This window comes from Gadus macrocephalus, chromosome 7, assembly GCF_031168955.1.
Source record: "Gadus macrocephalus chromosome 7, ASM3116895v1".
NCBI lineage: Eukaryota > Metazoa > Chordata > Actinopteri > Gadiformes > Gadidae > Gadus > Gadus macrocephalus.
This window is the reverse complement of record NC_082388.1, coordinates 1,001,448-1,028,978: the sequence shown is the minus strand read 5'-3', so window position 1 is coordinate 1,028,978 and position 27,531 is coordinate 1,001,448. Positions and strand designations below refer to the sequence as shown.

Below are 27,531 nucleotides of genomic sequence, written 5' to 3'. Positions count from 1 at the left end.
TTTCTTGTCTTCTCTTCTTCTTTACCGCGTCTCTCATGCGTTTTTGCGTAGTGTAGGTAAACTCCCTTGGTGGCCTGTTGCTATAAATATTGCCGCCCGTAAAGGATTATGGGATACCACTATCTCCTTTCCTTTCGTAAAGGTTGCTCAGGAGTAACCTATGCTAAAGAAGGGTTAAAGGATGCATCGAGGCACCTTTCCTAAGCATTGTGCGCTTCCAATGCGCTTCCTTCCCCGGGCCTGAAGGGGGCGCCAGAGGGACGTTTTAACGCGTGGAAACACGACAGGTGGATATTGCGGGTTGCGTGGTCGTTTGCGGCGGGTTGGATCACGACTCACTATCACGAATATTCAGGACTCTGTAACAAATCTAATCCCAACATGCAATATTTTAATTGTTATGTCTTTATTGTCTGAGCACTCTTAATTGAAATCACCTCCTGGTCAATTGGTGTCCTGTGTACATAGACTATTTTTCTTTTCTTTCCTGGAGGTGATTAGAAAACAGTGTTGTAATGTAAAGATGTTGAACTTCTAAAATGAAAAAGGTTACGTGACTCAAGCTTCGTGATGTTAATCCGTCACGTTTTTGACAATTAATGCTGACATGGTTTGTGATTGTGAGGACATAGGTGCCTGGGTGGTTATACTGTGTGTGTGTGTGTGTGTGTGTATATATATATATATATATATATATATGTATATGTATATATATATATATGTATGTATATGTATGTATATATATATGTATATATGTATATGTATATGTATATATGTATATGTATATATATATATATATATATATACATATACATATATATATATATATATATATATACATATACATATATATATATATATATATATATATATATATATATATATATATATATATATATATATATATATATATATATATATATATATATATATATATATATATATATATATATATATATATATATATATATATATATATATATATATATATGTGTGTGTGTAACAAGTGTTGTATGTTGTGTTATAGATTCCGCCCCAATTCATTTATTGGTTTAGTTTTATTGTTTCACCCGTTGTGGTGTTTGTGTTTTTATTTTGAAAAGTCTTCGAACTTCGCGCTGTCTGTAACGCCGGTTGACGCAACGTCCGGTTGTCTGACGTCAACCGAATAATTGGTAAATCGCGCTCCTCGTGGCTCCTGTTTCATATGTTGATATTATTCTGTTTAATTGTACATATTGCCGCCATACTGTCATTGAAATGTGTTTTATACGATGGATGACAATGTACATTGCGAGGGTGGGGGGTAGTGTCAGCTGATGTGTGGGATGCCCGTTGATATATTTCATCCGACCACGTTGTGTTCAGGTTTCCACAAGCTAATCTGACGGCGGTTGCGCCCCCTACTGTTTCTGTGTGACACAGGTGGGTCACTGTATGTACATTTCCCATTAGGGGTTTCTTTGTATGTTTTATTTCTGTGTTTTTTATTGAGATTTTGTAAACGTTTATATTATAAATGCTTGCGGTGGTCTGACGTCAACCGAATAATTGGTTTCCACAAGCTAATCTGACGGCGGTTGCGCCCCCTACTGTTTCTGTGTGACACAGGTGGGTCACTACTAAATAAAAGTGTTCGTGTGGAGATCAACCCTGTGTCCTACTTCTCCGTCGTCACCTAATGGAGGCTGCTTGAATGAGGCCGGTTACAGTGGTGCCGTGACCCGGATCGTCGCTGCTCTTCAGCATCATCATCGCAAGAGTGGTGGACTGACGCCATTCGGTCACAGGAGGTTGTACAATAGAAGAAAAAAAACAACGCAGATAAGAAGTAGGACTCTTAAAGGGATACTATATATAATTTTGTTTGATCTCCAGGTGTGGTAACATTCAGGAAACATTGTTGTGATGCGTGGACAATTTCAAATACTGATTTGAGAATAATCTATTTTATAGAAATTCAGTTTTTCACATGGTTTATTTATTTTATTATTATCATCGATCTTGGTGGAATATATCCAAATGAGTGTTTTCATTGACATGGACGGTAACGGTAGCTCAAGTGATCTCGGCTGGGACAGAGAGCTCGATGAGAGTGGTGGGGCTCCTCAGGGTCGTAGGGGCGTGTCTACATGTGATGTTGGGACACCAGCTTTTTGTTCAACGCGCGCTAGAGGCCAGTTGCCAATCAGCAATCCACCAACATTGTCATGTGTTCCCAACGCAGGGGACCCGGCCATGGGTGTGTTGATTTCAAATATTGCGCAGCAAGTAGGCCAGGAAATCAGAGACCAGTTGAGCGGTGCGGGGGTGGGAGGAGCTAGTGGCGCCCGGGTACAATATGGGGCGGACCAAACAGCCGGTGAGCCCACCTATGTTAACCTGACTGGTGCTCGGTTGGTCATGCAGGCGGATGTGAAAGAACCACCCGTGTTTCGGGGAGATGGGTCAGATAAATTCACAGTTGATGATTGGCAGGAGATGATGGAGGTATATCTCCAGAGACGAGCAGTGCCCCTGTCCGAGCAGCACACTGAAGTAATGTGCAGGTTGATGGGTAAAGCTAGAGACGTTGTAAAAATAACCCTGCGGAGCAGCGTGGGGTTAACAACACAAAGCGACCCAAAGCTAATTTTTGATGTGCTTAAGCGACATTTCGGTGGGTACTCATCATCTGCTATGCCTATGGCCGATTTATACAACACAATTCCGGTTGCCGGCGAAACTCCAATGGCTTACTGGTTGAGGTTGAACAAAGCAGCCGATGCTGCCGCGGAGGCTCTTGAGCGATCGGGCCGACGTATTCACGACCCATGTCAGGAGTTGCCAATGATGCAAATTCAAAGCGCCCCCGCAATGGACAGCCGGTGAAATACAAGAGCACCTCGACCGCCATCACATTGAGATGGGGACCCCACACACTAGGCATGTGGGGATTCACACCCAAGCACCAGCGTTCAATGGCTCGGATGCTCAGCAGGACAGGAACGGCAACATGGAAAAGGAAAGTGGGGTGATGGAAAAGTCGAGATGTGATGAGGGCTGTATGGAAATGCTGGTCAACATTTTAGACCGAGTTCTTTCTCAAAACAAACAAGAAACCAACAGGCCCATAAACACACGGACACATGGACCTGGTGCCCCATATCAGATGCAGGCTCAGTTATGTAAAGTCTGCAAGTCCGCTGAGCATACCACCACCGAGCACTGCAGGAAAGAACGCTTGTGCTTGTCGTGTTTTCAGCCAAACCACCTGATTCGAAACTGCCCAAACCGTCCCCCTCGCCGCGGTCAGAATACCTTGCCTCAACATGACTCGGCTGAGTTAAACTAGTAGGCCCGTGCCTCGGGGGTACAGGTGCGGGTGGTGTCAGCGAGAACCCCATCAATGATATTAGACAGCACTACCTGGAGGCATGCGCCGGGGCTCCGGCGGGTGCACACATTATCGCACAGAACACACAGAGGATTGGGCCTTATGATGAGCTGTTTTATACCCCAGTCAGGATCAACCAATATCAGGTCAAGGGTATTCTAGACTCAGGTTCCATGGCGTGTACTCTCAGTGAGCAAGTGGAACAGCAGATGTTGGTTAACGAGTTGCTGCCCGCGGAGACTGCAATGAAAGAGGAGGTAGTGCTGGTAGGCTGTGGGGGAGTAAAGGCTACGGCGAAGCGCATGTATGAGGTAGAGATGGAACTCTATGGTGTAAAATGCATAGTAGTGCCCATTCTTGTAGTACCAGGCCAGCGTGACGAGTTGATAATCGGATCGAACGTTATCCGGTACCTTACCCACCAGCTGAAGTCGACCGATGACTACTGGCGCATGGTGTCCCAAGGCGGTGTACCCAAGCAGTGTGAGCAGTTCCTCGACCTACTGACTAGCTCTTGTCGTTGGAGGGGTGGGAATGCTCCGGAGAAAATAGGGACCTTAAAGTTGGGACAGGCAGTCACGTTATTGGCTAGGACCGAGCATTTGGTTTGGGGGAGGTTACCCAAAAATGTTCCGATGTCGCCGGGTAGCGCAGTTATTGTGGAGCCGACCACGTCCAAGTCTATGCCTCGTAACATTCTGGTTGCCCGCGTTCTCGCGTCCATGTGGGGGGATGGATGGGTGGCTATGAAGGTTACCAACTTAGCTGACAAACCCATAGTGCTGAGAAGGAACTGCAAATTAGCAGATGTGTCCCCCTGCTTAGCAGTGGAAGATTTTGATGTTGTCCAGGGCATCGGAAGGGTTGAAAGAGGGAGTTCCGAGGGTGGAGTCGTTGAGAGCCAGGTTGGGGAACTCAAGGAGCGTCTGCAGCAGGCCGGACTCCCTGGTGTTGATATAGACGGATGTGACGCAAGTCCAGAAGGCAGGGAGAAGTTAGTTAAACTGCTCGAACAATACAATGATGTCTTTTCAAAACACACTTTGGATTGTGGCCAGGCCAAGGATTTTACCCACCGAATACGGCTGACAGATGACAGGCTGTTCCGATTGCCGTACCGTCGGGTGCCACCGGCCCAGTACCAAAAGCTGCGGCAGGTACTCTCGGAGATGGAGGAGCAGGAGATTATCCAAAAGTCTACTAGTGAGTATGCGTCTCCGCTAGTGTTGGTTTGGAAAAAAGATGGGAGTTTGAGGTTGTGCACAGATTTTAGGTGGCTAAACGCGCGCACCCTTAAGGATGCACATCCGCTCCCGCATCAAGCCGACTGTTAAGCTGCGCTGGGCAGCAATGCCTACTTTAGCACAATGGACCTGACCTCCGGGTTTTACAATATTCCCGTTGAGGGTGACAAAAAGTACACAGCATTCACGACTCCAATGGGGCTCTATGAGTACAACAGGATGCCCATGGGGCTTTGCAACAGCCCTGCATCATTTATGCGCATGATGCTTAGCATCTTTGGGGATTTGAACTTCAGCAGTCTGTTGTGTTACCTCGATGACCTGCTTGTGTTTGCCCCGACAGAGAAGGAAGCATTAGACAGACTGGAAGTGGTTTTTCAACGACTAAGGCAGTACCATTTGAAGTTGAGCCCCAAAAAGTGCTATTTACTGCGGTCTTCCATCAAGTTTCTAGGACATATTGTAGATGGAAATGGAGTGTCCGTAGACCCAGCAAAGGTGGAGGCCATTCAAAAAATGAACAAGGCACATTTGATGGAGAATGACGGTTGCACACCCTCGGTGAAGAGAATAAAGTCATTTCTAGGCATGGTATTTTACTACCAACATTTCATCCCAAATTGCTCGGCTGTAGCCAAACCACTTTTCGCACTTACGGGTGGACAAAAGAGGCGGGGGAGGACGAAAAAGAACTCGAAGGTGGGGTCATATCGCCGGCTTGTCCCAGCTGATTGGACTGATGAGTGTGACAGGGCAGTGGAGAATTTGAAGGACAGTTTGCTCAACTGTGTTGTTCTGTCGCACCCAAATTTCACCCGACCCCTTATTTTGTCGATTGACGCGTCATTAGATGGCCTAGGAGCCGTGTTGTCACAGGTGCCAGAAGGCGAGGAGAAAGCACGCCCCATTGCGTTCGCAAGTAAAACCCTCAGTAGTTCGCAAAAGAATTACCCGGAGCATCGGCTCGAATTCTTGGCACTCAAGTGGAGCGTGTGTGACAAGTTTAGTCACTGGTTGAGGGGAACCCATTTTACAGTATGGACGGACAACAACCCCCTCACCTATATCTTGACCAAACCCAAACTGGACGCATGCGAGCAACGGTGGGTGTCCAAACTAGCACCGTACACATTCGACTTGAAACACATTGCGGGCACGAAAAATGTTGTCGTGGACACGCTCAGCAGGGACCCTTTCGCTAGGCCAGTGAGTCATAGGCTCATCACAGAACAGTATCACCATTTACTGACAGAGTCAGAGAATGTCGATTATATTGGCATCCAAGATACTTTCCGGTTGAAAGTCTTGTGCCAGCAGGCGGGGGAACCAGAGTGTAGTGAAGTGTCTAGCCGGCATGGGTCACCTGGGAGTTGGGACAGCGGCGCCGTTAGGGCGGTCTTAGAGTGTCATGATCAATGGGATGTGGCGGTGGGGTCAAGGGCGGTGGAATTGGCACAGTCGGTACAAGGACTAGTACCGCCAGGACAGGACTCACTGCCAGTATTCACACTCGATGAGCTCCAGCGTTGCCAGGAGCATGACGATACGATCTCTAGGATTGTGCCGTTTGTCATCCGCAGGAGGCGCCCATCGAGGCGAGAGAGAGCCAGGTTTAGTGCTAGGGATCTAGCGCTAATGAAGCAGTGGGAAAGGCTCAAAGTGCACGATGGTGTTCTGTACCGGGTCATTAAGGACCAGTTTACCAAGCAAAGAAGGCAACAGTTTGTTCTACCTGAGAGTTTGAAAGAAAAGGCGTTGCATGGTTTGCACAACACAGCAGGGCATCAGGGACAGGCTAGAACGTTACACCTGGCCAGGCAACATTTCTTTTGGCCCAAAATGGAGCAGGATGTTAAAGAATACGTTAAGTGTTGCCCAAGGTGTATCCTAGCTAAGACCCCTGAGCCTTCGGCTCGCGCCCCGCTTGAAAGTATCAGGACTTCTGCCCCTATGGAGCTAGTCTGTTTAGATTTCTGGAGTGCGGAGGACAACAAACAGCGATCAGTAGATGTTCTGGTAGTCACGGATCATTTTACTAAGTTGGCGCACGCATTTCCATGCATGAATCAGACAGCAAAGCAAGTGGCTAAGAAACTGTGGGACCATGTCTTCTGTGTGTATGGGTTTCCTGAGCGTATACATACTGACCAAGGGGCTAATTTTGAAAGCGAACATATCGCAGAGCTACTTAGGCTTGCAGGGGTCACAAAGTCTCGTACTACTGCTTACCATCCCATGGGTAACGGGGGGACAGAACGCTTCAACCGCACGTTGGGCTCAATGTTGCGGTCTCTTCCCTTGAGGGAGAAGGACAAGTGGCCACAGCAGATACAAACACTTACGTTTGCGTATAACGCCACGGTGCACGAAACGACAGGGTATGCCCCATTCCAGCTTATGTTTGGCCGAGTCCCAAGGCTCCCTGTGGATGTCATGTTCAAACGAGTACAGCATGACCCAGTAGTTGTAGACTACAAGAACTATGTGCGTACTCTAGTTTCACATCTTCATGAGGCGGCTGGTATTGCACAAGAACATGCAGTGAAAGAACAGGACAGACAGGCCAGGGGCTACAATAGGAAAGTCAAGGGAACTTGTATTGACGTGGGCGCTAGGGTGCTTATTGCCAATAAGGGAGTGTTGGGAAAGAGGAAATTGGCTGATAAGTGGAGCCCCAGGGTGTACACGGTCAGGGACAGGAATTTGCATACTCACACGTACCGGGTGGAAAATGACGAAGGCGTTGTCAGAGTAGTGCATCGCAATTTGATTTTGGACATCAGTTTTCTCCCTGTGGGGGAAGATGTGGAGCAAGGCGACACGAGTGTCGATCTTGGTGGGGACGGATCAGAGTCCGGACCATTAGATCAGGGACACAGTTATTCCTCTAGTGTAAATTATGTGGATTTGACAGTGAGCCAAGAGAGTCAGGTTGAGGACTCCTCTGTGGAAACTGACTCGGAGTCATCTATCATGTCTGAGGCGCTGGTGGGGGTGGTTGGTGGTCGCTTGCACACGTCGGACATGAGTAGTGATGAAGTGTCAGAGTCGCAACAGGCAGAGCAGAGTGGTTTAAATGTTCATGCCCCTCGTTTTGTGTCCAGTTCTATGCCTTCATTTGGGGGTGACGGTTGTGATATTTCCACAACGTTGCAGGATGTTGCTAGTTCCCGTAGGGGGAGGGTTAGAAAACCAGTTCACCGACTGATAGAATCAATGGGGCAGGTTATGGTTTCGTGATACCATAGGATTTTCTCTCCTTTTTGATGTTGGTGTGATCCACTCACAGGCAGTGGGCTTGACATGGGATACAGCACCTAGGCAGGGTGGGACATTTTGTGTGGTGTAACAGGCAGCACATTATTTCACAGGTGGGGTAGTGACTGGCTATGGTCTTCCCCTGGTCTACTGGTGTAGGCGGCCTCGGGCTTGAGGGTGGGACCAGTGGTTCCGCCGTATGTCCTTGCCGGGTGGGTGCGGGTGTCCGTGAGTCTGCTGTGGTGTGATGTGATTTTGGCGGAATCTAGGAGGGGTGAATGTAACAAGTGTTGTATGTTGTGTTATAGATTCCGCCCCAATTCATTTATTGGTTTAGTTTTATTGTTTCACCCGTTGTGGTGTTTGTGTTTTTATTTTGAAAAGTCTTCGAACTTCGCGCTGTCTGTAACGCCGGTTGACGCAACGTCCGGTTGTCTGACGTCAACCGAATAATTGGTAAGTCGCGCTCCTCGTGGCTCCTGTTTCATATGTTGATATTATTCTGTTTAATTGTACATATTGCCGCCATACTGTCATTGAAATGTGTTTTATACGATGGATGACAATGTACATTGCGAGGGTGGGGGGTAGTGTCAGCTGATGTGTGGGATGCCCGTTGATATATTTCATCCGACCACGTTGTGTTCAGGTTTCCACAAGCTAATCTGACGGCGGTTGCGCCCCCTACTGTTTCTGTGTGACACAGGTGGGTCACTGTATGTACATTTCCCATTAGGGGTTTCTTTGTATGTTTTATTTCTGTGTTTTTTATTGAGATTTTGTAAACGTTTATATTATAAATGCTTGCGGTGGTCTGACGTCAACCGAATAATTGGTTTCCACAAGCTAATCTGACGGCGGTTGCGCCCCCTACTGTTTCTGTGTGACACAGGTGGGTCACTACTAAATAAAAGTGTTCGTGTGGAGATCAACCCTGTGTCCTACTTCTCCGTCGTCACCTAATGGAGGCTGCTTGAATGAGGCCGGTTACATATATATATATATATATTAATCCTATGATGTATTCTGATGTTTAACGACCATAACTACTTGATAATATACATCGCAGCGTTTTTACTTTTCTAAATAAGTGTGTTTCACTGCGTTCAAATATAACGATTATAACATGTTGACTTCAAAGTGGTGATTTATAAGCGTTGATTTTATTCAAATTAATTTCTCATTCAATTAAAATGCTAAAGAAAATCTAGTTAGAATCAACTAACTTTTATATTTCTTAAACGTTCAGTTTATTTTAAATGTAATTAATTTAATTAAGAGGTTGGGATTTTACTTTTTTGGAATTCAGTCAAATCACTTAATCAGGAGAACCTGTCACATCTGTCTGAACGAACCGGACCGTACCACGTACCGCAGCCCCGCGGGGGCGCGCCCCCAACACATGGTACGCTCCAGCGCTGCGTCGAATACCGACGCGGCAGCCACCTCCACCGCGTCGCACTGGAGCGCCGCAAGAGCGATATGATATGATATCATAATATATCATATTATATATTATCTTCATCGCCACAGGATCATCTGAGCACCCTGGAACCGGATCGAGCCGGTCAACGCGCGTCTGCGGCTCGCGTCAATAAACGCGGACAGTGCAACTCAGCTGACCCATCAGGATGTAGCGCCTCCAGTACACCGCACCGCACACCGCGTCTCCCGGGGGAAGCACAGACGCGTTACCGGACAAAATAACCTGACGACCGGAATCCCCCGCGTGCGTGACACGGTGAGGGTGTTACGCGCGCCTTGATTTCACGTCGCGGACGTCGTTTCCAGTCGTCGCTTCACTCGAGATGCACCAGCAGCAGCGCGCCGCGCGCGAACTACGCGCCAAGGTAAGAGACGCCGCCTCTAGCGCAGGGGCGGAATACCTTACAGAGTTACAGCGCTCTTTATAATCATCCCCTGCTCTTTTGCGCGTCTCTGCTCCGAGTTCATCCTCACCCTGTCATAATGAGGGTGGGTGTTCATGTGTGTGTGTTTATGTGTTCGTGTGTGTGCGGTGGTCCACCTCCTCATCGACCGGGGCGCAGACATGTAGGCCGCCGCTTGGAGGCCGCGTCTGATGGGGAGGTTGTCACATCCGTCCCGGCCTGGACGTCAATGGACCTCACGGTCAGGGCGTCTCTGGTCCTTGTGTGTGTCTCCACACCCATCGGCTGCTGTAGTTATCTTATTTATTGTAATAACGCGGTGATTCATCCAACTACCGCGATCTCTGAGCATTAAAGATGCTGGTTTAATGCCCGTTCGTCTGTAGGTCTGGCCTATCCCATGGGCAGCGGGAAGGCATTCAGTTAAACCAATACACTGGATTTATATATCTGTATCTGTATTTGAAAGAGTCTTATATTGTGTATTGAGGACGAACTGGTCCCTCTGTTGGAATCGATGACGCTCACCCGTGACGTCACCGCGTGGAGATCACGACAGGTGGATGTCCCGGACAAAAGGTGTGTGTGTTGGGTGGTCGTTTGTGTGTTCAGGAGTCGAGTGGCATCCCAGGGTAAAGCGGAGTATTGCAGGCAGTCAGCGGCCTACCGATGTCCTGATAGAAACCACGTGATGATCACAACACGGTTGACTACTGAACTGACCTATATGAGGCGAGATACTGGGTCATTATTGGCACATTTTTTATATCTGTGCAGAAAGTGATTCCTCCCTAGAGGTACTGGAGAGGTTGTCTGAATACAGACGGACCGACTTTAGTTTAACCTCTGAGCCTTTCGCTGCTGACATGCAGATTAATTTGTGGGATCCTCAGGTAACACTCAGCACTTTACTGAGTCAGGGAGGGGGGAGAGGGAGACAGAATAACGAGTAACTGTGGAGGAAGGAAGCAGTAACAGAGAGAGAGGGAGGGGGGAGAGAGGGGGGGGAGACAGAATAACGAGTAAGTGTGGAGGAAGGAAGCAGTAACGGAGAGAGGGAGAGGGGGGGGAGACAGAATAACGAGTAAGAGTGGAGGAAGTAAACAGCAACAGAGAGAGAACAGAGGAGAGAGGGGGGAGAAAGTGAGAGAGAGAGAGAGAGAGAGGGTGGAATTCTTGTGATGCGATGGAGGAGAAAGCTTGTTTACTGTCCTGCGTTCCAGGTTAAACGTGCCCTGACTCTTGGTGTTCTTTATCATTGGAGACAGTTTTCAACACATTTCATCCAGTCCTTCTAGTTGCAGAGTTCGCTCGTGCTAGGCTAGCGCACGGCAACGGGCAATACTAGCCTGCTAATAAAACAGCCCACTCCACAGTACACCCGGGGTAAATCAATTATAACGCCAGACTATAGATGTAAATGTCTGTGTTGAGAATAATGTTAGAAATAAAACGAACACATGCACTCCCTCACAGACTCACGTTCACACTCTCACCAACCCACATGCACGCACTCACAAACTCACAAATCCACGTTCACACTTTCAAGTGGGCCGGCTGTGAGGACCACGGTCATCTGCCACCGGCTTCGGTGTGGGACATGTGGGACTGGAAATGCCAATGGAAATGCCAATGTGAGAGTGAGAGTCTCTCAAAAACTTGCAGTTTTTGAGAGGCGGGTCAAGGTGGAGGGTGGGGGTGTGGCCCTGAGCAGCTTGCGGCCACGGTACCATGCGATCTGATTACAGTGGATGTATCGCAATGGCGAGGCGCATACAGTCTTTGGCCCTGTTCTGTAAATATTTTTAGAACAATCTGGGTGCTCCGGCGTGAGTCCTGGAGCTCAATATCAAAATAATATCATATTATACATAGATATCTATATCATATAATATATACTATCACGGCCAAGAGCTGTGTGAGCCTCCAGACGATATTATGAATCTCAAACGACCGCGTCGGGTTCTCCGACGTCTCTGGTTCTTCCACTTCCACATCAATCTGGAGTAGACTGAACCGGGACATGGAGGAGAAAGGGATTGTTGACCGCGGTTGTCTCCCTCGGTTGTCATCCCTTTCTCCTCCATGTCCCGGTTCCGTTTTAATAATTTATATGCATGCATAGTATACTACACTTTCCATTGAACAATTACCCCTGTTACCGATAAATTGACAAATTTTATAATGAAATCAAATGCTCACACACTAACTGCAATCAGACACACGTGTAAGTCCTGATATTCTCCGGCTATTCTCCTGATAGGCTGTGTGTGTGAACAACATATCCTGACATTTCAACCCTGAAAATCTCCTGAATAATACTACCCCTGAGGTAGTATTTTCTCTGTAGGAAGTGTAAATTACCTTATATATGAATGACGAGTAGAAATTTGGTATTTCTAGCACCACTTCAGTGGGAGTGTTGATGATGCGTCATTGAGTGGCCCCCTAAATGATAATCAGCCGTTTCCTTTTGTTCGCTGAAGGGTTAAAAAATATTTAAAGGTCCCATGACATGAAAATCTCACTTTGGGAGGTTTTCTAACATAAATATGAGTTCCCCTAGCCTGCCTATGGTCCCCCAGTGGCTAAAACTTGCGTTTGGTGTAAAACTAGCACTAGCTGTTCTGCTCGCCTTTGAAAAAACGGAGGCTCAAGCGCGCTGATTTGGAATGTCTGTGCTCATGACGTCATCAGGAATCTCAGCTCCTCCCCTTACTCTGCCTGGCCCGCCCAGAGACGTTGGCCCGCCAATGAGACTCGACCGTGCGAGCGCCACATGTGTGTGTGTGAATACACACACTGTAACGCAAGTGTTTCTTGTCGGTTCTTTGACGTGTCTTGTATTTCCACAACGAGACTGTCGTGGGGGTTATCTAAGCCATGGTTGAGAAGGAATTGGGGGAAAGGAACTTTGGTTTGACTCGCTGAAGTACATGAACTGCGACATGCCGCCGGTTGCCGCGAGGCACCATCGCCCGGCAGCGGGCAGCCGGCAGCAGGCAGCGCGCGGTTCAGTCGACTTCAGGTTGATGTGAAAGTGGAAGAACCAGAGACGTCGCAGAACCCGACAAAGTCGTTTGTGATTCATAATATCGTCTGGAGGCGCACACAATATGTTATATGATATAGATATCTATGTATTATATGATATTATTTAGATATAGAGATCCAGGACTGTAACGCAAGTGTTGTACACTTCCTTGTTATTTGGATAACCGTTCTGCTGTTGGTGTGAAGGCGCATAACACGTCGGACTCTCGTCTCTGGTATTTCTACAACGAGACTCGTATTGGGGGTTATCTCAGCCAAGGTTCAGAATGAATTGGGGGGAAGGAACTTTGGCTTTGACTCCCTCAAGAACATGAACCACGACAAGGAGGAGAAAGGGATCTTTGCCGGGCAGCGCTTATGCACCTCCGTGGTCCCTCAGCGGGGCTCAAGCGGGAGACGTTCGCCGCCAACAATCCCTTTCTCCTCCATGTCGTGGTTCATGTTCTTGAGGGAGTCAAAGCCAAAGTTCCTTCCCCCCAATTCATTCTCAACCTTGGCTGAGATAACCCCCAATACGAGTGTCGTTGTAGAAATACCAGATACGAGAGTCCGACGTGTTATGCGCCATCACACCAACAGCAGAACGGTTATCCAAATAACAAGGAAGTGTACAACACTTGCGTTACAGTCCTGGAGCTCTATATCTAAATAATATCATATAATACATAGATATCTATATCATATAACATATTGTGTGCGCCTCCAGACGATATTATGAATCACAAACGACTTTGTCGGGTTCTGCGACGTCTCTGGTTCTTCCACTTTCACATCAACCTGAAGTCGACTGAACCGCACGCTGCCTGCTGCCGGCTGCCCGCTGCCGGGCGATGGTGCCTCGCGGCAACCGGCGGCATGTCGCAGTTCATGTACTTCAGCGAGTCAAACCAAAGTTCCTTTCCCCCAATTCCTTCTCAACCATGGCTCAGATAACCCCCACGACAGTCTCGTTGTGGAAATACAAGACACGTCAAAGAACCGACAAGAAACACTTGCGTTACAGTGTGTGTATTCACATTGATGTGGACGTTGAAGAACCAGGAACGTCGGAGAACCCAACGCGGTCGTTTGAGATTCATAATATCGGCTCACACAGCTTTTGGCCGTGATAATATATATTATATGATATAGATATCTGTGTAGGCTATATGATAATATTTAGATATAGAGCTCCAGGACTCCCATGTGTTCTAGAATATTTACAGAACACGGCTAAAGGCTGTGTGCGCCTCGCCATTGCGATACATCCACTGTAAACAGAGCGCATGGTGGCTGCAAGCTGCTCAGGGCCACACCCCCACCCTCCTCCTTGACACGCCCACCGAAACAGCGCATTTGGGGGAAGCTCAATGTGCGACTGGCTCGGAGTGGCTGTAACTCTGCACCACGGCTGAATTTAGGGAACGTCTTTGAATACTGTGTTAGTTGCCCACTAATACCTATATTAAAGAATACATAAAATAGCATGTCATGGGACCTTTAAATATTGGCACTGCTTTGAAGAGTCATTTGAGGTGAACGCTAAAAGATAGGTCTTATCATAACGTACACATCAAACAATAAATTACAATAAATTAGTTTCCAGCTGCACCAGGTAATCACAGACACAGTCAGTCAGTCAGTCAGTAATTGGTGTTTCCCAGACAGACATTCTGGTATTGTTGAGTTATTTGGCAGCTGATGTCTTGTAGCTGAGAGGTTTTATATATCTTTATATGTATAGATAATCTATATTTAACCTGAACTCCCTGGAAGATGACAGCTCTGGGCCATGACACTGTGTGTGTGTGTGTGTGTGTGTGTGTGTGTGTGTGTGTGTGTGTGTGTGTGTGTGTGTGTGTGTGTGTGTGTGTGTGTGTGTGTGTGTGTGTGTGTGTGTGTGTGTGTGTGTGTTTTTCCTGACAGTTATCTCACGCGTGTGTGTGTGTGGCTAGGTCTGGCGTGTGTGTGTGCATGTATATAAATACATCAGTCACTTCCGCTCCTCCTCCAACAGCCTGCCTTACCCTACGTCACCACCTCCTCCTCCTCCTCCTCCAACAGCCTGCCTTACCCTACGTCATCTCCTCCTCCTCCTCCAACAGCCTGTCTTACCCTACGTCACCACCTCCTCCTCCAACAGCCTGCCTTACCCTACGTCACTACCTCCTCCTCCTCCAACAGCCTGTCTTACCCTAAGTCATCTCCACCTCCTCCTCCAACAGCCTGTCTTACCCTACGTCATCTCCTCCTCCTCCAACAGCCTGTCTTACCCTACGTCACCACCTCCTCCTCCAACAGCCTGCCTTAGCCTACGTCACTACCTCCTCCTCCTCCAACAGCCTGTCTTACTCTACGTCACCACCTCCTCCTCCAACAGCCTGCCTTACCCTACGTCACCACCTCCTCCTCCTCCAACAGCCTGTCTTACCCTACGTCATCTCCTCCTCCTTCTCCAACAGCCTGTCTTACCATACGTCACCACCTCCTCCTCCAACAGCCTGCCTTACCCTACGTCACCACCTCCTCCTCCTCCAACAGCCTGTCTTACCCTACGTCATCTCCACCTCCTCCTCCAACAGCCTGTCTTACCCTACGTCATCTCCTCCTCCTCCTCCTCCTCCAACCGCCTGTCTTACCCTACGTCATCTCCTCCTCCTCCTCCTCCTCCTCCTCCTCCAACAGCCTGTCTTACCCTACGTCATCTCCTCCTCCTACTCCTCCTCCAACAGCCTGTCTTACCCTACGTCATCTCCTCCTCCTCCAACAGCCTGCCTTACCCTACGTCACCACCTCCTCCTCCTCCAACAGCCTGTCTTACCCTACGTCATCTCCACCTCCTCCTCCAACAGCCTGTCTTACCCTACGTCATCTCCTCCTCCTCCTCCTCCTCCAACCGCCTGTCTTACCCTACGTCATCTCCTCCTCCTCCTCCTCCAACAGCCTGTCTTACCCTATGTCATCTCCTCCTCCTACTCCTCCTCCAACAGCTTGTCTTACCCTACGTCATCTCCTCCTCCTCCTCCTCCTCCTCCAACAGCCTGTCTTACCCTACGTCATATCCTCCTCCTCTTCCAACAGCCTGTCTTACCCTAAGTCATCTCCTCCTCCTCCTCCTCCAACAGCCTGTCTTACCCTACATCATCTCCTCCTCCTCCTCCTCCAACAGCCTGTCTTACCCTACGTCATCTCCTCCTCCTCCTCCTCCAACAGCCTGTCTTACCCTACGTCATCTCCTCCTCCTCCTCCTCCTCCAACAGCCTGTCTTACACTACGTCAGCCCTTCACACACCACCGCCCTGAGGGGGCGGAGCCGTGGAGGGGCGGGGCTCTGACTCCCGCACACGTGGTGATGCAGGCTTGTGTTGCGGGTCAAGGCGACAGGTTGTGTTGACCTGTGTGTGTGCGTGTTCATCTGTGTGTGTGTCTGTTTGTAATCTGTGTGTGTGTGTCTGTTTGTAACCTGTGAGTGTATGTGTGCGACTGAAACTGTATTCTACATCAACAACCACAACACAGTGCCTGATTGATTGATCACATTCTAATTTCTGTAAATAGCTGCTGGGGGTCAAAGGTCAGATCAGTTTAGCGGTAGACAGAAGGTCATGTGACCAGACCCTCATCGTCATGACGGCACACAGAGTCAAACGATGAGCAGATGATTTAATCCAGCGTGGCGCCGCAGGTCACTCGCTATGTAGGTCGACGCTGAGCTAGCTCTGTAGCTCTGTAGCGCCAAGCTTGAGCTAGCTCTGTAGCGCGGAGCTAGAGCTAGCACTATACCGCAGAGCTAGGGCTAGCTCTGTAGCACAGAGCTAAGTCTGTAGTCTCATGCTAGTCTCTTTAGCTCTGTAGCCTCTTGCTAATCTCTGTAGCTCTATAGCCTCCTGCTAGTCTCTGTAGCACGGAGCTAGTCTCTGTAGCTCTGTAGCCTTATGCTAGTCTCTGTAGCTCTGTAGCCTTATGCTAGTCTCTGTAGCACAGAGCTAGCTCTGTAGCCTCATGCTATTCTATGTAGCTCTGTATCCTTATGCTAGTCTCTGTAGCCTTATGCTAGTCTCTGTAGCCTTATGCTAGCTCTGTAGCCTCATGCTAGTCTCTGTAGCACGGAGCTAGCTCTGTAGCCTCATGCTAGTTTCTATAGATCTTTAGCCTTATGCTAGTCTCTGTAGCCTTATGCTAGTCTGTGTAGCACGGCACTAGCGCTGTAGCCTCATGCTAGTCTCTGTAGCCTCATGCTAGTCTGTGTAGCACGGCACTAGCGCTGTAGCCTCATGCTAGTTTCTATAGCTTTGTAGCCTCATGCTAGTTTCTATAGCCCTGTAGCCTTATGCTAGTCTCTGTAGCTCTGTAGCCTTATGCTAGTCTGTGTAGCACGGCACTAGCGCTGTAGCCTCATGCTAGTTTCTATAGCTCTGTAGCCTTATGCTAGTCTCTGTAGCTCTGTAGCCTTATGCTAGTCTGTGTAGCACGGCACTAGTGCTGTAGCCTCATGCTATTCTCTGTAGCTCTGTAGCCTCATGCTATTCTCTGTAGCACGGAGCTAGCTCTGTAGCCTCATGCTAGTCTCTGTAGCTCTGTAGCCTCATGCTAGTCTCTGTAGCACAGAGCTAGCTCTGTAGCCTTGTGCTAGTCTCTGTAGCTCTGTAGCCTCATGCTAGTCTCTGTAGCACGGAGCTAGCTCTGTAGCCTCTTGCTAGTCTCTGTAGCTCTGTAGCCTCTTGCTAGTCTCTGTAGTGCCATGCGCTGCAGGCAAAGGTTGTGGTGTCTCTGTTCTGACTCCCCTCGTATCAGCTGATGAGAGGGAGGAGTTACGTCACAGACAAACAGACACCAGACGGGGGGGGTGGGGTGGGGGGGAACGTGTGTGTGTGTGTGTGTGTGTGTGTGTGTGTGTGTGTGTGTGTGTGTGTGTGTGTGTGTGTGTGTGTGTGTGTGTGTGTGTGTGTGTGTGTGACCGTGTGTGTGTGTGTGTGAGTGTGAGAGTCAGGGGAGGACAGTGGAGAGAGAGAGTGAGAGAGAGTTTGTGTGAGGTATGTGCAGGGCCGTCGATAAGGGGTGAAAGGTGATGACGATTCAGGGGGCCCACAGCTCAGGGGGGGCCCACAAAAAAAAAAACAGTCCTTTTTATTTTAAAATATTATTTTATTACCAGCCCATAGTACTACCATAGTACCCCCCCCCCCCCCCCCCGTCAACAATTGTTCTCCCCGGTCAACAATTGCTCCTTCCATCCCCCCCCCCCCCCCCCCCCCCCCGTCAACAATTCAGTGCAGGGGGGCCCATCAGTAAATCTTGTCTAGGGGCCCAGGAATTGTAGCAACGGCCCTGGGTATGTGGTGTGTGTGTATGGGGCTTGACTTTATTGTGTTTGTGTGTGCGTTCATTGTGTGTCTGGATGCGCACGATGGGTCCTGCATATTTTTGCTTTTCATTCCCTCTCTTTCTCTCTCACACACACACACACACACACACACACACACACACACACACACACACACACACAGAGCCGTTGATTGGCTGCCAGTCTGTTGCTATGGGAGATTATACCGCTCCCCCATTGGCTGGTGTCCTGGACCGACTCCTGACTCCTTTCCCCGGTCGCCATGCCAGGCAGCATCCAACCGGGGTCATGGCAACAGACAGGAAGTAGAAGAGGAGAATGAGGCAGGCTGAGAAGCTAAGCATGGTTTTGTGTTGTTTTGTGTGTTTGGCATTCTGTGGTTGTGCGTCGGAGGATGATCCTATGGTACAAGACACACACAGATCAACCCCTAACAAACACACACACACACACAGAGCGATCAACCTCTCACACAGAAACACACACACGCACACACACACATAGATCAACCCCTAACGCACACATACTTACACAAATGAGAGGCTCTGCAGCAACATTGTAATCCGATATAAAAGATTATTATGATTTATAATGTGTGTGTTTGTGAGCGTGCACGTAACCGTGTATGATTGTTACGTTGAAATGTGTTGCATGAATCTGGACACACACTCACACACACACTTGGAAAAGGACATCAGTGGTAGAGAGGGGCAGAGAGGGGATGGACAGGAAGTCAGTGACAGGATGTGAGGTCATCTTCAGGTGAAGTCTGTGTGATGGTAGGAGCTGGAGAAAGCTGAGGGCCGCGTTCCAAATCACATACTTCTTCCTTTTTCCTTGTAGCACTTCCTTTGCCTGCCGTTACAAAGTGTGTACTGCTGCACAGTGTGCAGCATCTGGACAATAAGACAATGAGCTGCAGGTGATTCACTGATGAGCACACCTGTGTCTCAGTCCATGTAACTGTACCAGGTCAACATGTGTCTCAGTCCATGTTACTGTACCAGCTCAATATGTCTCTCAGTCCATGTTACGGTACCAGCTCAACATGTCTCTCAGTCCATGTTACGGTACCAGGTCAACATATGTTTCAGTCCATGTTACTGTACAAGGTCAACATGTCTCTCAGTCCATGTTACGGTACCAGGTCAACATATGTCTCAGTCCATGTTACTGTACCAGCTCAACATGTCTCTCAGTCCATGTTACGGTACCAGGTCAACATATGTCTCAGTCCATGTTACTGTACAAGGTCAACATGTGTCTCAGTCCATGTAACTGTACCAGGTCAACATGTGTCTCAGTCCATGTTACTGTACCAGCTCAACATGTCTCTCAGTCCATGTTACGGTACCAGGTCAACATATGTCTCAGTCCATGTTACTGTACAAGGTCAACATGTGTCTCAGTCCATGTTAAGGTACCAGGTCAACATATGTCTCAGTCCATGTTACTGTACAAGGTCAACATGTGTCTCTGTCCATGTTACTGTACCAGCTCAACATGTCTCTCAGTCCATGTTACGGTACCAGGTCAACATATGTCTCAGTCCATGTTACTGTACAAGGTCAACATGTGTCTCAGTCCATGTTAAGGTACCAGGTCAACATATGTCTCAGTCCATGTTACTGTACAAGGTCAACATGTGTCTCAGTCCTAGTTACGGTACCAGCTAAACATGTGTCTCAGTCCATGTTACTGTACAAGGTCAACATGTGTCTCAGTCCTAGTTACGGTACCAGCTAAACATGTGTCTCAGTCCATGTTAGAATAGAATAGAATAGAAACACTAATTGCAACACAACAAAGTTGGTGGTATTTTTTGTAGCTCAGTCCGGTGGGGGTGAGAGGGGAATAATAACGGGAGGGGATAAATTAAAATAAATAAATTAGTAGAGTTGCAAATCTTCAGGAGTTCAGGAGTCTAATTGCTGAAGCTGTTGAAGCTGTTGAAGTGTGTCGTTCCAGTCTTCAGAGATCTATAGCGTCTTCCAGAGGGCAGAAGTTGAAAGAGATCATGGCTCGGATGTGAGGTGTCCCTGATGATCTTGGTTGCTCGGTTCAAGCTGCGTTCAGCATACAGAGAGTGGACTGATGGAAGGTCACCAGTGATGTTGGAGGCTTTGGTGACAACTCTCTCTAATTTCCTCTTGGTGCGACTGTCAGAGCTCCCATTCCAGACGCTGAATGAAGATGTGATGACGCTTTCAATGGCCAGGACCATTAACAGAGCTGTGAAGACTGTGGCTGACCCCTCCCATCCTGCCAATAGTCTGTTTAATCTTCTCCCCTCTGGACGGCGGAACAGGGCTATTATGTCAAAAACATCACGCCACCTCCACAGTTTTTCCCCCAAGCAATAGCCCTCCTAACTAACTCTTAAACTTGGACTCCATTGCACTTTAATTGTATTTAACACTGCAATATCTCCATTGCTATTAATTTATTGCTCACAATGGTACTGTTTGTCATTGTCTTGTGTTTTTGTCTTTCTGTTTTACTGTGTGTTGCCTGCATGGAGAATGCCAAATCAAATTCCTAGTATCTGTATACTTGGCGAAATAAAGTGGAAGTGAACTGAATGATGGCTTTGTAGAAGAGCACCAAAAGGTTTTTGTTGGCATGAAACTTTTTCAATTGTCTTAGGAAATAAAGTCTCTGACTTGCCTTTTTGATAAGGTGGGTGGTGTTAATGTCCCATTTCAAATGATGGCTGATATGTGAGTCAAAAAATTGAAAGGAGTCAGTGAAGGTTATAGGCTGAGCACATATAAAACAGTCCATGTTACTGTACCAGGTCAACATGTGTCTCAGTCCATGTTATTGTACCAGGTCAACATGTGTCTCAGTCCATGTTACTGTACCAGGTCAACATGTGTCTCAGTCCATGTTACGGTACCAGGTCAACATGTGTCTCAGTCCATGTTACGGTACCAGGTCGGCGGTGTCTCAGGAGGTAGAGTGGGTTGGCTGGTAACATGGAGGTCGCTGGTTTGATCCCCGGCTCCTGCTAGCTGAGTGTGGAGGTGTCCCTGAGCGAGACGCATCACCCTGACTGCTCCTGATCAGCTGTCTGTCGCCCTGAGTGGGCGACTCCGCCGGCGGGGGGGGGGATGGGTGAATGTGTGTGTGTGAACCGTTGTGGGTCGCTCTGTGTTGAACTCCGGACGGTCGAGAGCAGTCTGGGAGCGTGGTGTAAATTCCATGAGCCCCCCCCCCCCTCACAGACAGGTTGCGTAACGGACGGCCGGTCTGACCTAGAAACCCCCCGACACACACACACACACGGAGAGACACGCATACACACACACGTACACACATTCACATTCACATGCACACACACGCATACACACACACACCTCACACCTCACATGCACACATGCATACGCACACAAACATACACAGACACACACACACTTGATCTTCACCTTGATGGATTCCTACTGCTGCAGCAGCAATGGAAAATCCTGTCTACTGAACCTCTGTTCTTCATGTATCCAGCAGTGGTGGTGGTAGCAGTAAGGCCTCCATTAATCTGAGCCTCTCCGTTTAGGCCTCCGTACTCTGAACAGAGGCTAGGGCTAGGGTTAGGGTTAGCGTAGGGCCAGAGGCTAAGCTATCACAGGCAGTGGGGAGTCTGCCTACGTGTAAAACATGTTTGTGTTGATCCTGTTGCTTCTGGTGTCGGCCTTTAAACCACAGAAGGACACAGATTTGACTAAACAAATGAGGCTAATCATGAGGAAGTGGGGAATCGCTTAGCCCTTGGTTCTACAAACACCCTCACTACACCCACAGAGATGTATTGTTGTTTCTCTTTCTAAAGACTAATGGACTTATTGTAAGACGCTCTGGATTACAGCGTCTGATAAACGCCTGACTGTGAACGTTAATGTGAATGAATTAGGAGGACGATTGGACCTCGTCACACCTGATTGTCATTAGAGGAGCCTAATCAGTCTCTCCTCTTCTCGCCCCTCCTCCCCCCTCAGGTGGCGTCATGCAGGTGAGACGGTCTCCCTAGTGCCCTCCCCCCATCCGACCCCATGCCCTCCCCCCTCCCCCCCCCCCCCCACACCCCCCCCCCCCCCCCCAGCCCCGCCCCCATCTCTCTCAGGGAGACCAATCGTGTTCCTCCACCGTCTCCCACTCCAATTAACCAATCGATCACCATGGCGACGGAGACCTGACCACGTGGGCGGGGCTGACGCCCACCTGGGCGGGGGGCGACAGAGGGGGGCCACGGCCCGGCGGGGAGGCGGAGCTTCTGCGGCCGGTGGGGGCGGGGGGCGTGCCAGAGCCCGGGGGGCGCCACCGCGTGGTTCCATCGGTGGTCTGCGCCGTGGGGGTCCTGTTCGGCATCGTGTATTGCTTCTTCGGTGAGTCTGTCTGTCTGTCCTGTCTGTCTGTCTGTCTCCCCCCCCTCCCCCCCTCTCTCTCTCTGTCTCCCCCCCCTCCCCCCCTCTCTCTCTCTCTCCCCCCCCCTCTCCCCCCTCTCTCTCTCTCTTCCCCCTCTCCCCCCTCCCCTCTCCAGGGTACCGCTGCTTCAAGGCGGTGATGTTCCTGACCGGCCTGCTCTTTATATTATAATAACCCCTCTCCCCCTCTCCCCTCTCTCCCTCTCTCCCCCTCTCCTCCTTTCTCCCCCTCTCCCCCCCTCTCTCCCCCCCCTCTCTCTCTCCCCCCTCTCCCCCTCTCTCCCCTCTCCCCCTTTCTCCCCCTCTCCCCCCCTCTCTCCCTCCCCCTCTCCCCTCTCTCTCCCCCCCTCTCTCTCTCTCTCTCTCTCTCTCTCTCTCTCTCTCTCTCTCTCTCTCTCTCTCTCTCTCCTCTCGCTCTCCCTCCCCCCTCTCCCCCTCTCCCTCACTCTCCCCCCCCTCCCCCCTCCAGGGTACCGCTGCTTCAAGGCGGTGATGTTCCTGACCGGGCTGCTCTTCGGCTCGGCGGTGGTCTTCCTCCTGTGCGTGCGCCAGCCCCTCCCGGACAGCGCCCTGGGGCCGGAGGCGGCGGTGGGCGTGGCGGTGGGGGCGGGGCTGCTGTGCGGCCTGGTGGCCATGCTGGTGCGCAGCGTGGGCCTGTTCCTGGTGGGGCTGCTCCTCGGCCTGCTGCTGGCCCTCGCCCTGCTGGTGGGGCTGGAGGAGCTGTCCTCCGCCCCCCCGCGCTCCGTCTGGGCCCCGCTGGGGCTCCTGCTGGGCTCGGGGACGCTCTGCGCCGTGCTCACGCTCCAGTGGCCCCGCCTCTTCACCACGCTGAGCACGGCCTGCTTCGGCGCCGCCGCCATCACCGTGGCGATGGACTACTTTGCGGAGCTGCTGGGGCTGGTCCTGTACGTGGTGGAGCGGCTGAAGGCGGCGCCCCGGGACGCCCCCGTCTGCTGGGTCACCTGGGCCGCGCTGGGGGTCTGGGGGACGCTGGCCGCGCTGGGGGTCCTGGTGCAGTGGAAGGTGACCGCAGAGGGGTACTCGCACACCAAGGGTGAGTGGTAACCTAGCAACGCTGCCTCTTATCACACTCACACAGCCCGGGGTGAGTGGTATCCTAGCAACACTGCCTCTTATCATCTTATAGTGTGAGTGGTAACCTAGCAGCACTGCCTCTTATCATCTTATAGTGTGAGCGGTAACCTAGCAACACTGCTTCTTATCATCTTATAGTGTGAGTGGTAACCTAGCAACACTGCCTCTTATCATCTTATAGTGTGAGTAGTAACCTAGCAACACTGCCTCTCATCTTATAGTGTGAGTGGTATCCTAGCAACACTTCCTCTTATCATCTTATAGTGCGAGTGGTAACCTAGCAACACTGCCTCTTATCATCTTACAGTGTGAGTGGTAACCTAGCAGCACTGCCTCTTATCATCTTATAGTGTGAGTGGTAACCTAGCAGCACTGCCTCTTATCATCTCATAGTGTGAGTGGTAACCTAGCAACACTGCCTCTTATCATCTTATAGTGTGAGTGGTAACCTAGCAACACTGCTCCTTATCATCTTATAGTGTGAGTGGTAACCTAGCAACTCTGCTTCTTATCATCTTATAGTGTGAGTGGTAACCTAGCAACTCTGCCTCTTATCATCTTAGTGTATTCACTCGCACACCAAGGGCAAGTGGTAACCTAGCAACACTGCTTCTGGGGGTCGGACGTCTGTTGACCTTTGTTCTGTGGGGTTCACTTGGGTTGTGTCTCTTGGTAGTAATGGGATTGTGTAGTAGTGGATTGTGTCAATATCATCCGACTGCAGACACAAATGGGCGTTCCCGTGTCGTGGGCGTTCTCGTTCAGGCAGACTAAAACACCCCCCCCCCCACGCAGGCTGGAACGCCCCGTTCTTCTTCGTCGATCTAGTAGTATGGGCAGCATAGAACTGACGTTAGCGCCCCCTTCTTCTTCGATCTCGTAATACGGGTACGTTAGCCAGCTAGGCCTACAGAATGTTAGCTTACATTTATGTGTCGGATCTCGGCCCACACTTTGCATCAAACTTGATGCAACACGATCATTACAGGGAGGCTCCATGATCTCATGTTCATTATCTTCTGGGTTAGTATAGGTAGGGTATTACCGTATTAGGTATAAGTGAGATGTTTGATATAGTTGTTTAAGAATATGCCCAAATTAAATAATGAATAGATTAAAATAACACTTGGGACATTATGCAGTTCAAATCCAGTTACCAGACACTATGAAGGCTCAAACAGTAGGCCATTTGACTCCAAGTGTTCACTTACTTTTCCCACTGAATGTTTTCAATAAAGACAAAATACAGTAATTGCTCTGTAACAATTAACCTTACAACATACATCGTATAGGCACAAATGTATGTTATACATCGTAGGCACAAATGTATGTTATACATCGTATAGCATTTGTCACAGAAACAAAAAAGAAAGGAGTAATAAAATACCAGCATTTCTGGGCAGATACATTTACTACAGTAGTATGTACATTTACAAATGGAAGGGATTGCAAAAAAAGACGTCCCAAATAAAATGAAAAAGGAGTAATAAAAGAACATTATGCTAGGCAGACATCTTTTATGACAAACCTGCCATATGCAACGTTCCTCAGTACCAGGGGTGCGCTTGGCCAATTCTTTTTTGAGAAGCCTTTGAGGCGTAGCGCAAGGCCACTGCCACAGCCTGCATTGTTGTAAATCTTTCTAACCTTTATGTATATGAGATTGTCTTTATTAAGCTTAATGTCCCCTGCCAAACTGTCATTTATATATATGGATGGATGGAGAGGCTTGATTAGTTCTCGGAATGTGTTTGAAACCCTGTTGAACACGCCAAGCATCGCCATGTCCAGTCTCAGCGTCTCTTGTACAATTTGCTGAAGGACTTCGGGTGGTAAGAATGGCCTGTCCTCTGTTGTGCCAGATTGGAGCGTGTGGCTGAGATGGGGAGATGCAGAGGGTGAGCTTGGTGTGCCAGCTAGTCCTGCAGGGCTAGAGAGCGAGAGCCGAAAAAGAGTGAAGGAGAGCAAGAGAGAGGGAGAGAAACAGGGATTATAATCAACCTTCAATTCAATCACACAAGCCCAGACCAACACTACCCACACCATTAAACAAAAAGGCAGTCACTGATCGATCAAAAGTCTGAGAAAGAGCAAGAGAGAATATATGTAAATAGAAAATTATGGACATAGTATGTAATACCTTTCACTGCTTAGTGATTGGAAGGTGTGACTGAGATGGGGAGATGGAGAGGGTGAGAAGGAGCCAGCTAGTTCTGCAGGGCTAGAGACAGAGAGACAAGTGTATTGGCTACGATCTTCGTGAGCACCAAAAATAAGTAAATAGCAACATGGACACAGTATATAAACCTTTCAAGTATAAAGGTCTCCAACAGCTGTCCAACCACCACCTCCTGATAGAGAGCATGTCCCCCTGAAAAGTAAAGTTATGCTTTAAATGACTTCATAGCCTAATACAAATCCATGTTACAGTACTGTTTAGCAGTGTACTATGGCAGTGTAAATTATTGTGAAGATGTAGCCATCTCCTCCCGTAAGTACAGTACCTGAAGACAAAGTAATGTGTATGACCTATGATGCATGTTAATTGTAGCCTCCAGTAAGGATGACTAAATTATTAAAAGCCTTATATTTCATGCTACACATCTGATTGAGATTTGAAAGAACTCACCTCACTGAAATCATATTGCTTTTGAGGGTAGAATACATTGTGTACTGAAATTAACATACAAATGAGTTAGTTGTTTTACAAACTAGTCATCAGTCATCATTTCTGAAAATAATGCATCTCACCAGCAGCATAAACACCCCACAGCTGTTGCTCTGATACTGGTGAGGTGCGTCCTGTGGTGGTAAAAGGGGAATGTGATTTGTCAATGATTCTTATTAGTATATAATGCCTATAAACTATAAAGTGATATCCACCCTCATTTTGTAGCTACATACAAAAAGTGCACAATGCACTTTCAACAAGCATTTAGCAGCAACCAGGGCCCATCAGCGTCACATAGGAACACTTCATTAAATCATAATAAACAATCTAGAGGCCTGCCTGTCTACCAGTGAATGCTACTCTACAGCCACACGTTTTACCTCGTCAGCCAAGTAAAGTCCCTTCCATGGTCCATTGGACAAAGCATGTGCCAGGGTACTGAAAAGGTTTGGAAGACGTGTAAGTTGCAATTCATATATGCATCATCATCAACACGCATTCAGTACACACTACGCTTCGATTTCACCCAAGGGTGAATTAAAAGTACATGTTTTCCTAAACGTTGGTCATCAACGAGGTAATAAAGTAGTAAGGGCACATCTGTCATCTGTTTTTCAGAGTGCTAACGATCTTTATTCATTCGTTGCGCCGCGACCGAACTGACAGAATTCTCTGATATGCCATGCATGTAAACATACTAGTTAGTTTAGACATACTAGTACATTTACATGCACAGTTTAATCCGATGCGTGTGTCACCACAACGAAGCAGAGTGGCCGCGATTTCATGCCTCTTACCATGCCAGCTGACACCTTAACATCCAACTTAACAATGTACTTTGGTAATGTTAACCTTACAGTAAAATAATCGGCAAAGCCTTCGCTGCGAACTTTACCCTCTACCTACAAACCTTCTTAAACGTTGCTGATTTCTGAATAGTATATGCAACGTTTATGGACGATAGCATAGCATTCGCTGCTACCGAACCATGCTTGTCACGAGTATTTATATCGGATTCGAATTCGGATACAACGATACCACAGCTAAATCAGTGATTTAAATGAGAATACTTCACAGCCAATGTACTGACATAATCTCCCATCATAACCCTTTCGTTTTTCTGGAAAGTTACTACGAGGTAAAACCGCCAAAAAAGGAAGGGCAGCATACCCAGCATGCCTTGCGAAACTCACTCACCTCTTC

At 48.6% G+C, this 27,531-nt stretch overlaps 1 protein-coding gene and 1 long non-coding RNA gene across 2 annotated transcripts in view; one reads left to right on the top strand and one right to left on the bottom strand.

Annotated features, from left to right (window-relative positions):
• The first annotated feature begins 10,284 nt into the window (after positions 1 to 10,284).
• LOC132461137 (transmembrane protein 198-like) overlaps positions 10,285 to 27,531 on the top strand; it is a 33,816-nt gene continuing 16,569 nt past the window's right edge. Inside the window, exons 1-4 of the mRNA XM_060056182.1 lie at positions 10,285 to 10,346; positions 22,137 to 22,150; positions 22,329 to 22,523; positions 23,032 to 23,616. Of these exons, the coding sequence (XP_059912165.1) occupies positions 10,285 to 10,346; positions 22,137 to 22,150; positions 22,329 to 22,523; positions 23,032 to 23,616 (856 nt within the window). The remainder of the gene's footprint in view (positions 10,347 to 22,136; positions 22,151 to 22,328; positions 22,524 to 23,031; positions 23,617 to 27,531) is intronic.
• LOC132461211 (uncharacterized) lies at positions 25,017 to 27,179 on the bottom strand. The gene is made up of 3 exons (XR_009526547.1): positions 26,709 to 27,179; positions 25,798 to 26,459; positions 25,017 to 25,587 (listed from the first exon to the last, which is right to left on the bottom strand). It is a non-coding gene; the product is annotated as an uncharacterized LOC132461211 (long non-coding RNA).